We start from the raw sequence: 14594 nt of genomic DNA, 5'->3' as shown, positions 1-14594 counted from the left end.
ATGTGCTGCTTAGGGAGCACCAGGACTGGCAGCCATAAGAAGTACACCGTAAGTAGCACATTCCTACAGAGAGCAATTTAATACACTACACCCGCCCTCCATACAGTTTCAGAACCCTAACATGGCCCTCAGGCCAAAAAGTTTGCCCACCCTTGTGCCGAGCCGAAGTGAGGAGGATTTCTTATAGGAGAGCATGCAAGAGGATTTTGGTATCTGTGGGAGGACGGTGTTAGGTTTAGAGCATTTGTCACTTGGAGTAGGAGGATTTTTGCAGCTGAGAGGGCAAGTCGAGATGGGACACTTACCATTGGAGGAGGAAGGTGTTTATGGAGGAGGATCTTGGCAGCCAGAAGGATTCAGAGCGTTTGTGTCTGGGCAATGCCTGCTAGATCTTCCAGCTTCCTTTCCCACTCCCAGACTTACCTGCTTATTGAGAGAGATGCACAATCCAATGGTTAAAGCACAGGGCTAAGAAACAAATTCCTGAGTTCTAAGCCTGGCTCTCATATTGTGTCTCAGTTTTCCCATCTGTAAAATGGGAACATTAATACTGCCCTAGTTTTATGGGGTTGTTAATGTTTTTAAAGCACCTTGAAGATTATAAGCACTAGATCTGTGCTAAATTTTAGTCTGAACTCCTCAGCTGTTCCCTGGTGGGATCCTGGCATCCTCATTCCGACCTCAAAAGATGAACTTAAATCCCAGCTGCTTAGTGCTGGGCTTTTATCTGGCATCTTGCTTTTTAATGATGGAATGCTCTGGTGCTCAAGGCTGAAAGGCTTCAAAGGCCAGAGCACTTAAGAAAGGGACAAGGGGGTGCCCAAAATTCCCTTACGTGCCAGAGCGTTCACATATTCAAACCAGGTATTGCACCAGGCATTTGTCACAAGCGATGCCGCTAACATCAGGGGTGAATGTTGGCTGCTAGGGGTTGTGGCAGGCTGGAGAGCCCAGAACAAACTGCATGTTGCTGAAATGTGCTCATGGACCACAAATAGGGCACTGCTGCTCTAAACCATCTCCCAGAGGTGCTCATCCAGCTGTGCCTCTTTTGGAAACTGATTCCATTCCCCTCGTGAAGGCATTTTTATTTCTCCCCTCCCGGTTTGCGGTAACCCTTTGTATGTTTTCATCATGACAGCCCACCATTTCTTCTGACCTCGCAATTGCACTGGTCTCTCCTAACATAAAAAACATCATCAACTTCTTTTTGGTTTCTGAGAAAGGGCTGGTTACATAAGTGGTGAGTCTCTGTCCTTTTGTTGAGTAACAACAATGACCTGCCCATATAAATAATAGGGAAGAACAGCCCTTTGGTTCTGTGTTCCACAGGTATTGATTTTTTTTTTCCTGGTTCTGCTTTATTTTAAGATATTATGAAGATTTCAAAATTGATCTGAAGACAGGGGAAGCAAACTTAACTCAGATCTACTTACAGGTATTATACATTCTCTTTATACATTATACTCATATAGCTTTATAACCCACAGCCCTTTTTTGTTACTTTAGGTTGAGGGGTTTAGATGGCGGAAGATGATCCTGTTAACATTAATTTCTGTTGTCATTTACAGGAAGCTCTCGACTTTATTAGCAGGCAGCAAGCCAGTCGTCAGCCGTTCTTTCTCTATTGGGCTATTGATGCTACTCATGCTCCTGTTTATGCCTCCAAACGTTTCTTGGGCACTAGCCAGAGAGGGTTGTAAGTCACCTTCTATTTGATTTCTGCTGCCTACTGTGATGGTAGAAAACCACAGCAATATTTATTGGACTGAAGTAACATAGATCACTTGTTAAAAGTGTGTGTGTGCATGCGTGTGTAAATACACATACTAGCTAGCATGGAATTTCCTTTCAGTATTTTTTTTTTCCAAAAAGACTGTGTCCAGTTTGATCTTTAATATATTTGTTGTAAACCAAAATAAAGATGGTGTGATACAAATGTGGGTGAAATCTAAGCTCCCTGGCCCACCGTGTGAGTAATGAAACGCTGTTCTGTGGAATGGGTGCTTTTGTTAGTCTGTTGACATAGTTTGATTAGCCTGGCTTAAAAGCCTGTAAATCAGAACAGCCAACAGGCTCCACATCATGGAAAATGCAATTTACAGTGGGGGAAGGAGAGCTCTATAGATATAATGGACCTTGCTTTTAAGATCACAGTTTCAAACTAGCATCTATAATCCAAATTACTTGATTAGCCTCCGTTCATGGCAAAAGTGGCCTCTGCTTATACTTGGCTTCATTTATCTCAATTGCTGGTCTCTGTCCAAGAATGTTCAGATCTTAGCAAATTGGAGAGTCTGAATATCCGAGAGAGGCTGCTTTCTGCAGATAAAAGAGACATAAGTTACGAAGTGACACTGGTAAACTTCTATTATGGTACCTGATGTGTAGGTGAATTATTTCCCTCTTCAGCACAATTAATTCAGTATTCTTGTGGGCTTTAATGGAGTGCTCTATGTTCTGTAAGACTACCTGGTTTAAACTATTTCTCCTCCTTTACTGGCTTGCATGTTTGTAATCTCTACTATCTCAGGTATGGTGATGCAGTGCGAGAAATTGATGACAGCATTGGGAAAATCCTAAAATCCCTTCAAAACCTGGGCATCAGTGAGAACACGTTTGTGTTTTTCACATCTGATAATGGAGCTGCTCTTATTTCAGCACCTAAACAAGGCAAGTGTCTAACGAACAGAGCTGGACCTCAGCTATGAAGTTCGGGTCCAGATCCAAATACTCTCAGAGTCTGAAGACAAAGACATCTGAGGTTTTGGTTTGGTCCCTTATATAGATAAGAGAAGCCTCAAAGTTCGGGAGTGTTCAGAACTAGAGTTCTGCCTCCAGTCCATGCTTGTGTTAGTTGCTCACCGGGGCACACTCATATTTAGACAAGCACATGTGCATTCTGTACTGTGCCCCGATGCTGATGGGTATATTTTTTTATTTTACTCTTAAAAGCAGTACATTAGCTTCCTACCGCCTGTATACTTGCTCCCACCTTCTCTCTTAATCTGTTGTTGATACTGTGTGTGCAGAAGTGACATACACAGGGAACTGCTAAGTCTCCTGTATTAGTTAATTAAGAAGACAAATTCGAGGGCCATTATCGAATGCATATCTGAGTTTTCTGGATCATTATAAAAGATCCAGGAGTCCCAATGCGTTTAGCTTTATGAAACGATGTCAAGGAGAATAAACGTTCCCTGCCATGGACAGCTTTGCTGCACTTCTCAGTTTTTCTCTTGTTTTCAAGCTTCTATTCTTGAGCAGATTGATTTGATTTCCCCCCCTTTGGAGGTCAGGTAGTCTTGTGATTATCAGGCCACAAGATGGGAGGCTCCTGAGTTCTAACCTTAGCTGAGCCACTGAATCTGTGTGGCCTTGGGCAAATCACATGACTTTCCTGGCTGTTCCTCGGTCAGTGCAGCTGTAAGGCTGCATAAAAAGTGGGGACCTTCCATGCAAACCGTCTCTGAGCCGAGCTTTCCTGGGGAAATAAAATGTAATCTCACTTTTGTCGTCGTCATGTCTATATCCAATGAAACTCGTATCTTAAAAGGACCCTAGAAAATCACATTTCAATCTGAAAACGTTCATCGAATCATAGAAATGTAGGACCGGAAGGACTCGAGAGGTTCTTGAGCCCGCCCACCTGTGCAGAAGCAGCACCAAAGTTTACCTAGACCAGTGGTCACCAACCGATCGATGGCCATCGACTGGTCGATCCTGGAGACTCTCCCAGTCAATCGCAATCTCTGCTCATGCAGCGGGGCTGCTGCTAAGTCCGGCTCCCTGCCTGCCTGGCCCCACACCACTCGCAGAAGCGACCAACACCCCCCCACAGCCCTGGGGGAAGAGAGGGGGCAAAGGTCTCTGCGTGCTGCTCCTGCCTGCAAGCACTTCCCCCACAGCTCCCATTGGCTGGGAACGGGGAACTGTGGCCAATGGGAGCTGAGGGGGTGATGCCTGCAGAGAGGGGCAGCTCACGGAGCCAGGTGCCCCCCCCGCCCCAGGAGCCACAGGGGCGCATTTGCCCCTTCTGGGAGCGGCACGGGGCTGGGGCAGGTAAGGAGCCTGCCTTAGCCCTGCTGCACTGCTGACCAGGAGCCGCCCGAGGTAAGTGCCGCCCAGCTGGAGCACACACCCTGAACCCCCTCCTGGAGCAAGCACCCCATACCCCCTCCTGCACCCCAACTCCCTGCCCAGAGCCAGCACCCTGTACCCCGCCCCCCGCATCCCAACACTCTGCTCTAGCCTGGAGCCCCCTCCTGCACCCAATCTCCCTCCCAGAGCTTGCCCCCTTGTGCACCCCAACCCCTTGCCCCAGGTTCAGCCCGGAACCCCGTCCCATACTGCAAACCCCTCTTCCCCAGCCCAGAGCCTGCATTCCCTCCCGAACCCCAACCCCCTGCCCCAGCCCGGTGAAAGTGAGTGAGGGTCGGGGAGAGCAAGTGACGGAGGTTGTGGGGGGATGGAGTGAGCAGAGCGGGGCTTCGAGGAAGGGGCAGGGCTTTGGGGAAGGAGTGGGGTAGATCCTGGATTGCCCTTAAATTCAAAAAGTGATCTTGGGCATAAAAAGGTTGGAGACCACTGATCTAGACCATCCCTGACAGGTGTTTGTCTAACCTGTTCTTAAAAACCTCCAATGATGCGGTTTCCACAGCCTGACTTGCTCACCTGTTCCAGTGCTTAACTATTCTTACAGTTAGAAAGTTTTTCCTAATATCTAACCTAAATCTCCCTTGCTGCACTGCCTTCAGTGGATGTGGATAACAGTTGATCATTGTCCTCTTTGTAAGAGCCCATAATGTATCTGAAGACGTATCAGGTCTCCCCTCAGTCTTTTCCCAAGACTAAACATACCCAGTTTTTTTAACCTTTCCTCATAGGTCAGGTTTTCTAGATCCTTTATCATTTTTGTTGCTCTCCTTCGGACTCTCTCCAGTTTGTCCAGGTCTTTCTAAAAAGGTGGCACCCAGAACTGGACACAGGACTCCAGCTGAGGCCTTACCAGTGTCGAGTAGAGCAAGACAGTTACTGCTCATATCTTAGATCTGACACTCCTGTTAATACACGCCAGAATGATATTGGCCTTTTTTGCACCTCTGTCCCATTGTTGACTCATTCAATGTGTGATCAATTTTTACCTCCTTCACTCACAAGAAACATTTAAGATTCCTATAAATGAAAGAAGTTAACAAAAAATTTTTGTTTTGTTTTGTTTTGTTTGTTTCCTTTATGCATTTGATAGCACTCCCTAGCTAGTCTACTAATCAGTCAGTTTCTCTCCTGCTGAAAAGACCTTCACAAGCATCCACAGGAAAAACATCATAGTGTTTATCAATTTTCTTTCCTATAGGAGGTAGCAATGGTCGCTTTCTGTGTGGTAAACAAACCACTTTTGAAGGTGGGATGAGGGAGCCAGCTATTGCTTGGTGGCCAGGCCAGATACCTGCAGGACACGTAAGTATCTGGCCTTAACAATTTTAGGCCCAATTCAGTGCCAACTGAAGTCAATGGAAGGAGTCCCATTGGCTTCAATGGTCTTTGGTTCAGGGCTTTTAGCACATTCTCAATGGAATCACTGTGTCAAAACCTGGGATCTGATTAAGTAAAGAATTGGTTGATGTATATACAGTAAGATCAGTTAATTACATTATTGCAATCTTATACCGTGAATGCACATGATTGGATTTTTTATGACCACTAAGGGGTTTGACTTTAGCCAGCAGATACCTTTTTGTTTTCCTGGTCTGTTTAACCCCTTCACTTTTGTTGGATCATACGTCTGTATCCCCAGCATTTTTATCAATGCGATCAAATGGAATGCAAGGACATTCCTGTTACTGTGTGTCCTGCTGCAGTGGAGGAACATGCTTTCTGGATGTATTCTGCGTGTCCTGCAGCATCGAGTGATTTTAAACCTGACACTCCTGTTTTTTGTGGCTAGATAGCAGTTTCACTCAGGGAGGTAGGTCTGTGTACCAGAATGTTGCTATTTCTTGCCTGCACAGAGATTAAAATGATGCTCATTCTAAAATAATCCTCAGGTGGCCATACCAGCATGTGCAGGAAATTGTCCCAATACTCATTAAAGAAAGATTTAATCAGCTCTCCAGGAGGCAGGATTCCTGTTAAATAATATACATTCCCTCCCCTTTGTAGATGTCTTTTATTCAGAAAGAAGTGATACTTCATCAACTCGACACTGTGCCCAAGATCGCAAAATATTTATAAAACATTTATTTTTCTAATTTACATTCCTTTTCAATGTTGTAAATCCATTAAATCAGATAAAGATAATTTATAGAACATATTTAGAGGGCCACTGTCAGATTTGGCCTAAAATTTGGAGCACAAGGGCAATTTGAGTTTGTCATTTTTAAAGGTTTTACGAAACCTAATAGGAATGTTTTTATGATTCTTTAACATTTGAAATGAAAACAGTTTATTGTTTGAATTTAAACATTCCCATGAAGTCCTTGCAAGCCAAGCATAAGTAACCTTGGACTAGTGCATGAGAACACAAAATTGAAACTGACTGTTTTGGTTTGTATGTACAAATTTGAGTAAAGTGCCTAAAGTAAAGAGCCATCATTAATGGGGACAGGTACATTAGATATGAAAAAATAACTCTAAGGTATAATTAAGAACAAAGGCAAGGAAATGTTTTTAGCAATAACTTAACAACAGTAATCTTGTACATGCAGTGTAGCTAGCTATTTTATGTGATGGTAAGAAATGTTTGCCACAGATTGGAGCTCAATGTGGTAGTTTGTGGTGAATTGCTTGCTCTTTTAGAAACAACTGAAAGTTTAACCTAAATTTGTATGATCAATCATTTATGTATGGTTAACACATTGGCACACCCAATTGAGGTGCCATACTGCCATGGGTACACACACAAAGGCAAGCTACCTCTATTTAGAAAAGCTCTTACGTATATGATTAACTTTAAGCACATGCTTAAGTTTTCTTATTAGGCAGATTCTCACCTGATGTAAATTGGCATAGCTCCATTGACAGATCTGCCTTCATTGACTTTAATAACACTGAAGTATATGCTTCACTTTAGGCATATGCTTAATTCCTTGCTTGATTTAGCCCCATTTCAGGAAACTGGCCACCAAATGGTTACACATATAGAGGTCTAATCCTGAGAGGAGTTGTGCTCCCACAATTCCCATTGGGCTCAGACTGCTTTTCAAACCTGTGGTCCATAATGTCCTTCTTCACTCTGTGTTGTGGATGTACTAGTATCGGTGAGATCCGTAAATAAATACGTAATAACAGATATTGATAGGTCTTCTATGCTTGTATTCTTGCAATCAAGGCTCCTGCAGTCTGATGCCCACCGCAGCACTGTCCTCAGGTGAGAAGTACAGCATTGCTTCAGGTTTTTGGGTAGTGCAACTCTGCCATTGCCTTCTAGTGTTACAGTCGCATGTATAGTTTTTATAGTGCATAGTTATTTCTCAATAATTGCCTTTTCTAGACATAGTCGGTGGAGAGCTCCCTTCTACAGTTTTTTGTCTATTTTACATATCGTATGTTGAAGATTTTACCTTCCCAACCTGACCAGGAGGGAGGAGTCAGAGGTTAATTCAGTGTTAGTGCCCATGTAGTCATTGAATTCTCTGCTATATCAGTCGGGAACTTTGCCCGCTAGTAATACTGCTTTTACAATGGACACAAGTCCACCAGGAATTGGAGTGAACCCACAAACTGTCTCCTAGCGATGACCAAACATCTATCAAATGGTGACAACTTTTGGTTACTGTTGACCGAGGCCACATTCAAAGCAGTAACCTGCTGTTGAAAGTTTCCTTATCCTGTTGCCTGCGCCATTCGGTTGCTCAGCCCCACCAAACTACTGGAGTTAAAGCATTCTCTGGAAGGGTCATGCCTCCTTGTTGAGGGTCAGAAATTTGATAAATGCAGAATAATGCACATTAGAAAACATAATCCTGACTATACATTCAAAATGATGGGATATAAATGAGCTGTTACCACTCAAGAAAAGATCTTGGAGTCATTGTTGATAGTTCTCTGAAAACATGCGCTCAAGGTGCAGCAGCTGTCAAAGAAGCTAACAATGTTAGGAACCATTAAGAAAGGGATAGATAATAAGACAGAAAACATCATAATGCCACTATATAAATCCATGATATGCCTACACCTTCATTACTGCATGCAGTTGTGGTCACCCCATCTCAAAAATAATATATTAGAATTGGAAAAAGTACAGAGAAGGGCAACAAAAATGATGAAGGGTATGGAACAGCTGCTGTATGAGGCGAGATTAAAAAGCCTTGGACTTTTCAGCTTGGAAAAGAGATGACTAAGAGGGGATATGACAGAGGTCTATAAAATCATGACTGCTGTGGAGAAAGTGAATAGGGAAGTATTATTTACTCCTTTACATAACATAAGAGGGATCACCCAATGAAATTAATAGGCAGCAGGTTTAAGAGAAACATAGGGAAGTATTTCTTTACACAACGCACAGTCAACCTGTGGAACTCTTTGCCAGGGGATATTGTGAAGGCCAGAACTATAACAGAATTCAAAAAAGAATTGGGTAAGTTCATGGAGGATAGATCCATTAATATCTATTAGCCAACATGCCCAGGGATGCAAACACATGCTCTTAGTGTCCTTAGTCTCTGATTGACAGAAGCTGGGAGTGGACAATAGCGGATGGATCATTCAATGATTGCCTGTTCTGGTCATTGTCTCTGAAGCACCTGGCATTGACCACTGTCAGAAGACAGGATACTGGGCTAGGTGAACCATTGGTTTGCCCCAGTATGGCCATTATGTTCTTATGCTGACAATCTTACTGACTTGTAGCTTCTTTTTTTTTAGTGGGTGTATTTCTTTATTTCAAATAAAAGGAATGTTGAGTAGAAATTATAAAGGAAATCAAGTGGACAGTTCTAATAGGAACATCAGTAGCGCTATAGGTAACCAGTTTGGGGCTCGGTGGGGGTCTTGCCACAGGAGGCTGCTGCTGGTGTTGGCATCAAAATTCAGTTCCTTTTGGCCCCCCGTTTTGGCATGTTTATTCACACACAAACACCCTTTCTGTAGCTTCCTCCCCCTCTCCATTTTCCAGGTGAATTCATAACAAGTCAACATTTAAACATTCCCTGCATCACGTCTGCCTTCTGGAAAGATCTAGCTGAAAGAAATTCATATTCTGCTGGTATTTGAATCTTCTCCTTCTCTCTTTCTGCGTGTCTCCTCCCCTTCCCTCCCCAGTTCCTGCTCCCTGAAGGAGAAAAGAACATATCAACCCAAAGACAGCATTGCAACCTTTTCTTCACTATCTCCCATGGGGCGCAAATTGAAATTGAATTAGACAGGGATATCAGGTCTGCTCGCTGTGATAACTGTAAAAGGATTTTATTTAAAAACACCCTGACATTTGTTCACCCAGTTTCAAATATTTAGCTTTTCTCCTTTCCTTTCCTGGCGGGGGCGACTTTATTAATTGTCGCCTTTGATTCAGAGTTAAAGCTTGAAAGCACTGATAACAGCAGTGGTGACTATTTCTTCCCGCAACGTGGCCCACAGCAAAAGGATTTCATTTTCTTAAAGACGTTATGTGTTCACTGAGAGTTTATTTAAAAAAAAAAAGGGGGGGGGGAGCCCTTCTTACGTGCGTAATGCCAGCTGTTCCTCACTGATACGAGGAATATCTGATCTCGCTCTTCTTTTATCTGTTATTTATTTTCTCTGGGCTGTTACTCTCTCTGGATTTTTATTTTTCTTAAGAAAAAATGGAAGAGGCAACTAGAATGAGAGTGCTGTTGACAGGAGAAAATGGTAATTTAAAAAAAATTCCCTGAAAATACTTCAAAGTTTTATAAATATTAACCTTTTTTATTTTTTTCTCTCTTCACGGTGCTGCAGAGCACAGATAAATCCAAGTGGCTGTGGCACTGGCGTTTAATTTCCTTAAGAAGTTTTCTCTGCTTCACGGAAGAATGTTGTCTGAGACCAGAAACGTAATTGAATGATTAAAGGGAGCCATCTACATCTGGTTATGTTTAATAAAGGCCAGTACAAGAAGTCAGTGGTGGCCCCAGAGGACTGTCACAGTGTATAAATTAGATAGTACGTCTCAGCTTGGCTATTGCTTCTTGCAGTCTGTTAGCCAAAAGATTTAGGTGACAGGATTGAGTGGCGACATGAAAAGTGATTTTTTTTTGGATTTGCCTTATAAACTGTGAAAGGCCTAATTACAAAAAGTCTTACATGCTAGCTATCCTGTTCATTCCTGCTGCAGCAGGAGTACATGGAGAGCAGGCATGTTAATAACTATATCATGTGCCAAATATCCCCTTTATTAATCTCTCAAATCCTTCACATGGCATTTCTCCAACCTCACAATGCCTGCGACGTGCAAAGGGTAAGGAGCAGGGGGCGAGCATACGAGACTCAGCACCTCATGGTGTGTGAAGTTGTCCACCTTTGTCAGGAATGGATGTGATAGCTTCTTTGAAGGAGGATAACATTGTTATTATTTAATGTCTGTGCACGCTTAACGTGTGCACAGCCCTTTACAAAACACACACACAAGGCAAGATCCTTGCTCTAAGGAGCCGACAATCTAAGGGTATGTCTACACTGCAGCTGGGGGTGAGCCTCCCAGCCCTAGTGGACAGACTCATGCTAGCTTGGAGAAGGGGATGGGTCTTAGAGCCCGGACTCCAACCCAAGCAGGAATGTCTGCCCTGCTATTTTTAGTCCTGTAGCATGAGCCTAAGTCAGTTGTTCTGAGACACACTGTTGTGGATCCTTTTTAATGTGATGTTTATTTTTTGCAGTGTAGGTAGGCGTACCCAAAGAGAGCAGTGTGGAGACAGTAGAGCGTAAGGAGCATCAGCAGCAACATCTAGGTCCCATCAAAATGGGGTCAGTGGGGCCTGACCCCTCCCCAGATCTCTGTATCTGAAGCTACACAACAGCATTTTTGTTAGTGTTTGAATCAGCAATAAAAAGGCGCGTCTGTCGTTCTTGCAAAGGAACAGGGAGCGTGTGTGTAACCATTATGTATTTGCAGTGAGCCGCAGTCTCATTGGTGTCTGACTTAGTTGTTGGGGTGGAAGGCAATGGGAGGTTTGCCTGGGTAAGGACTGCAGGATTTGGTGCAGTGTATGTAGATTTGGTTTGATTTGTTTTGAAGGGAGAAAATATGGATCTCCCAGTACCAGTGCACATTATAAAACTAAAACAGTACGTCCAGTTTCACTGTAAAATGGGACTGTTCCAGTTCCTTCTCAGAGGTTGTGTAGCAGAGAAAGTTGCAAGCAGTTTCCCTCCATCCTCTCCTCCAAATGAGGAGATGAACCTTTAGAAGAGTTCGTGTACATACCTGCCTCTTGTGTTGCTCATGTGGAGAACCGTTTAATATTTCAGGTCCTGTGATTTAACCCCTTCCCATCCTTATTGCCCACAAAAACAGGCTGATCCTAGCCTCTTCCAAAGTACCTCAGTGCAGCAAAAGCTCTGAATCAAACTATGGGCCTGATCCTACGCAACCTTTCACATGCCAGTAATCCCAGTAATTTCAGTCAGATTACTCTACTGACTAAAGGCTATTTTCATAAATAAAGCAACAGAGGGTCCTGTGGCACCTTTGAGACTAACAGAAGTATTGGGAGCATAAGCTTTCGTGGGTAAGAACCTCACTTCTTCAGATGAAGCATCTGAAGAAGTGAGGTTCTTACCCACGAAAGCTTATGCTCCCAATACTTCTGTTAGTCTCAAAGGTGCCACAGGACCCTCTGTTGCTTTTTACAGATTCAGACTAACACAGCTACTCCTCTGATACTTCATAAATAAAGGTTTCCAGGATTAGGCCCTCTCTATGCTTGCTGCTTTGCATTCTGTTTCTCCTGCATGGGAACAGGGGAAGTTTTGCCCATATCCTTCCTCAGTATTAAATGCTCTTGTCAGTGTTTTGTGATGAATTCAAATGGTTAAGAATTGAAATGACTGTAATCCAGCAGAGTGACATTGCAATGTTAAACACTTAATCCATCCCAATAGTGCAAGCACAGCATGCAGCCTGTTGTTTTTGGAAAGAGGAAAATACTGTAATTTTCAGAAATATTTTTCAATTCCCCGCTTAAATCCTTAGATGTTCACTTTTTCAACCTATTGGCCATCTAGCCACTTAGAGCAAGAGGTTTAGTAATTCAGAAAATAGTTTGTTCCCCTTAATAGGGCTGAAGAAACTAAAACAACTGAGCTGATATGTTGCAGAGTTCCTCTTTTATCATAATTTGCTCCGGTATTTAAATACTCTTTTAGAGTCAGTTTAGTAAATGGAGATCCATTACTTATTAGCAGGAAGATTCATGGATAAGGCAGGCTTTGATGGTTATGATGTTATGACAGATAAATTGGTATCCTCGGTATATTGGTAGAACATGAGAATCTGCCTTGGATGGAAAAGAAAGAAAATGGTTTTTCTCCACTGTATAAGTATGTTGAATTGGGTCACATGGCTCTTTGTTTCCGAGTTTGCGGTATGCCTGGGAAGGTTCTGTTGGGTCACATCTGGTACTGATGCATCTTGTCGCAAAGCGCTCATACTCTCTCACTAGACTGAAGATATCGGCCTCAAATTTGTGTAATGTTGGTTAATTCCCCATCCCAAGGCAGATGATAGTCTCCTAGCATAGTAGCATAGCACAGAAAGAGTGTGTGTGTGTGTGTGTGTGTGTGTGTGTGTGTGTGTGTGTAAATCAGTCAGAAGGTAATCGGTGGAAACAAATACTGTGTGGGATGCTTGTTTTTAAAACAGAAATAATTAAGACAGAAGGAATTATAAATATGGCTGCCAGTTAAATTTAAAAACCTCTTAAACCACTAAAGCCAAAAAATGGTGGTTTTTCCTCCCTGATAAAAATATTCTAAAATTTTTCAGATTTACCATTCTAGAATTGTTGAAAACGGTTTGTAGACAAGGTCATTGGGCCCTGAAGATCACTCCCCATCCACCCACTTCTGTACTTGCTGGGAGCTCACCCCTGCCAATACAGGGCTCTGGAGAGGGCCAATGGATGGAATAAATCAAGGGGAACTTTGTATGGAATACTGATTTTTTCAATCTCCGAATGAGTAATAATTTGCCTATGCACACCAGGGGGCCCTAAGCACCACAAAGTATGAATGAATGAATGGAAAGTGGGTGAAGTAAAGGGAAAGGTTTAAAAAAAAATTCCATAAAAAACAACATGAAAGGAGGAAGGTCCTGATTCAGCCCTCTAGAAGCTAATGGGGACTTTGCATGTGACTCTGGTATGAGCAGGAGCAAGCCCCAAGTGAGAAATTTTGAGAGCTGCAAAAAAGGAATGGGATTGAGAAAGCAGCTCTTTTGTAGCAGAGGCAGGCAGCCTCGTCTGCTCGAATTTGTATGGAAAGTCTGTGCAAATGCTCTTCGTTGTCTTGTCGATTTCAGGTGAGTCATCAGCTGGGTAATGTGATGGATCTCTTCACCACCAGCCTCTCCCTAGCGGGATTGCAGCCTCCCAGTGACAGACAGATTGACGGTATTGACCTTTCTCCTGTCATCCTGCAGGGCAAGCTAATTGACAGGTTAGTTATGAGCACGGAGCTCACAGCTCCTCCCTCGCGGTTATTGGAGGGGGGCAGAACTCATTTGCTCATTTTAAAAATCTCTTCTTAAAAACTATTATTACTTTAGAAACTGGCCTCGTACACTTTGTGTTCCTGGTGGCTGAATTGGGGTGAGCAACAGAAATTTACTTTCTGTGCTAATTATGTGCTGGAGCTAGCGAGGTGGGATTGCTTGAAACTCAGCATATTGCCAGGAAATGGATTCCCTGGGCACATTCAGTTGTCGAGGGATTAGCACAGATCCCTGGAACAGCATAAGGTCACAGTGAGGATAAATTCCGTGAACTCTAACCTGGTTAGGGAAAGGAGGTTTAATTATTTATTACTGTGTAGCAACCAAGAGTGTCTGGGTCCTTCACAGAACACAGCCACTGCCTGAAAGAGTATACAGTCAAAGGCCTTGACCCTGGAAAGGGACTTCTCTGAAACCCCACTTGCTCCTCTGGGTCTGCTTGTGTGGATCCTTTTTCACGGTTGGGCCCAAATTTTAGACTTGACTTGAAGAGCTGGCATAACGAGCAGCAGTGAGGTAGGGGATGGGTGTTAAAACAAGACAAGATTAGACAGTGAACATTCTTGACTTCCTTTCCTGGGCAATGTAGAACTGGGAGTATTTCCAGGAATGGTATAATTGAGCAGAGGGAAGCAGCCTGACAAATCAAAGTAGAGAGGATGTTCCATAAGTAAGGGAGAGCATGAGAAAAGTCACCGGGACACTTGCAGGATTCATCTGTGTTCTCTTCTGTGTTGACTTTGAACCTTAGGTCAGAAAAGCTATTTTTGTGCCCATTAGGGTAGAAAGCACCTGCATAGCACTGCAGATGATTCACCTCGTGTCTAATTTCGGGCGTTACTGGATCTGTGAGTGCTGTGAAATGTTTGCAATTAGCATTACTTTATTTCTTTAAGGTTGAAGAGGTTCTTTATTGACATAAGAGTTT

The 14594-nt window shown here is 43.2% G+C and overlaps 1 protein-coding gene across 3 annotated transcripts in view; it reads left to right on the top strand.

Annotated features, from left to right (window-relative positions):
- GALNS (galactosamine (N-acetyl)-6-sulfatase) overlaps positions 1–14594 on the top strand; it is a 65739-nt gene that overhangs the window by 17987 nt on the left and 33158 nt on the right. For 2 of the 3 annotated variants that reach the window (XM_005292220.5, XM_005292222.5), the window contains exons 6-10: positions 1372–1438; positions 1572–1699; positions 2534–2673; positions 5357–5460; positions 13475–13611. In XM_005292220.5, coding sequence (XP_005292277.2) covers positions 1372–1438; positions 1572–1699; positions 2534–2673; positions 5357–5460; positions 13475–13611 — 576 coding nt within the window. The remainder of the gene's footprint in view (positions 1–1371; positions 1439–1571; positions 1700–2533; positions 2674–5356; positions 5461–13474; positions 13612–14594) is intronic. The other variant, XM_065567339.1, reaches the window with a different exon arrangement.

Source organism: Chrysemys picta, chromosome 14 (assembly GCF_011386835.1).
Source record: "Chrysemys picta bellii isolate R12L10 chromosome 14, ASM1138683v2, whole genome shotgun sequence".
In the NCBI taxonomy this organism is placed as follows: domain Eukaryota; kingdom Metazoa; phylum Chordata; order Testudines; family Emydidae; genus Chrysemys; species Chrysemys picta.
This window is presented reverse-complemented; position numbering and strand designations above follow the sequence as displayed.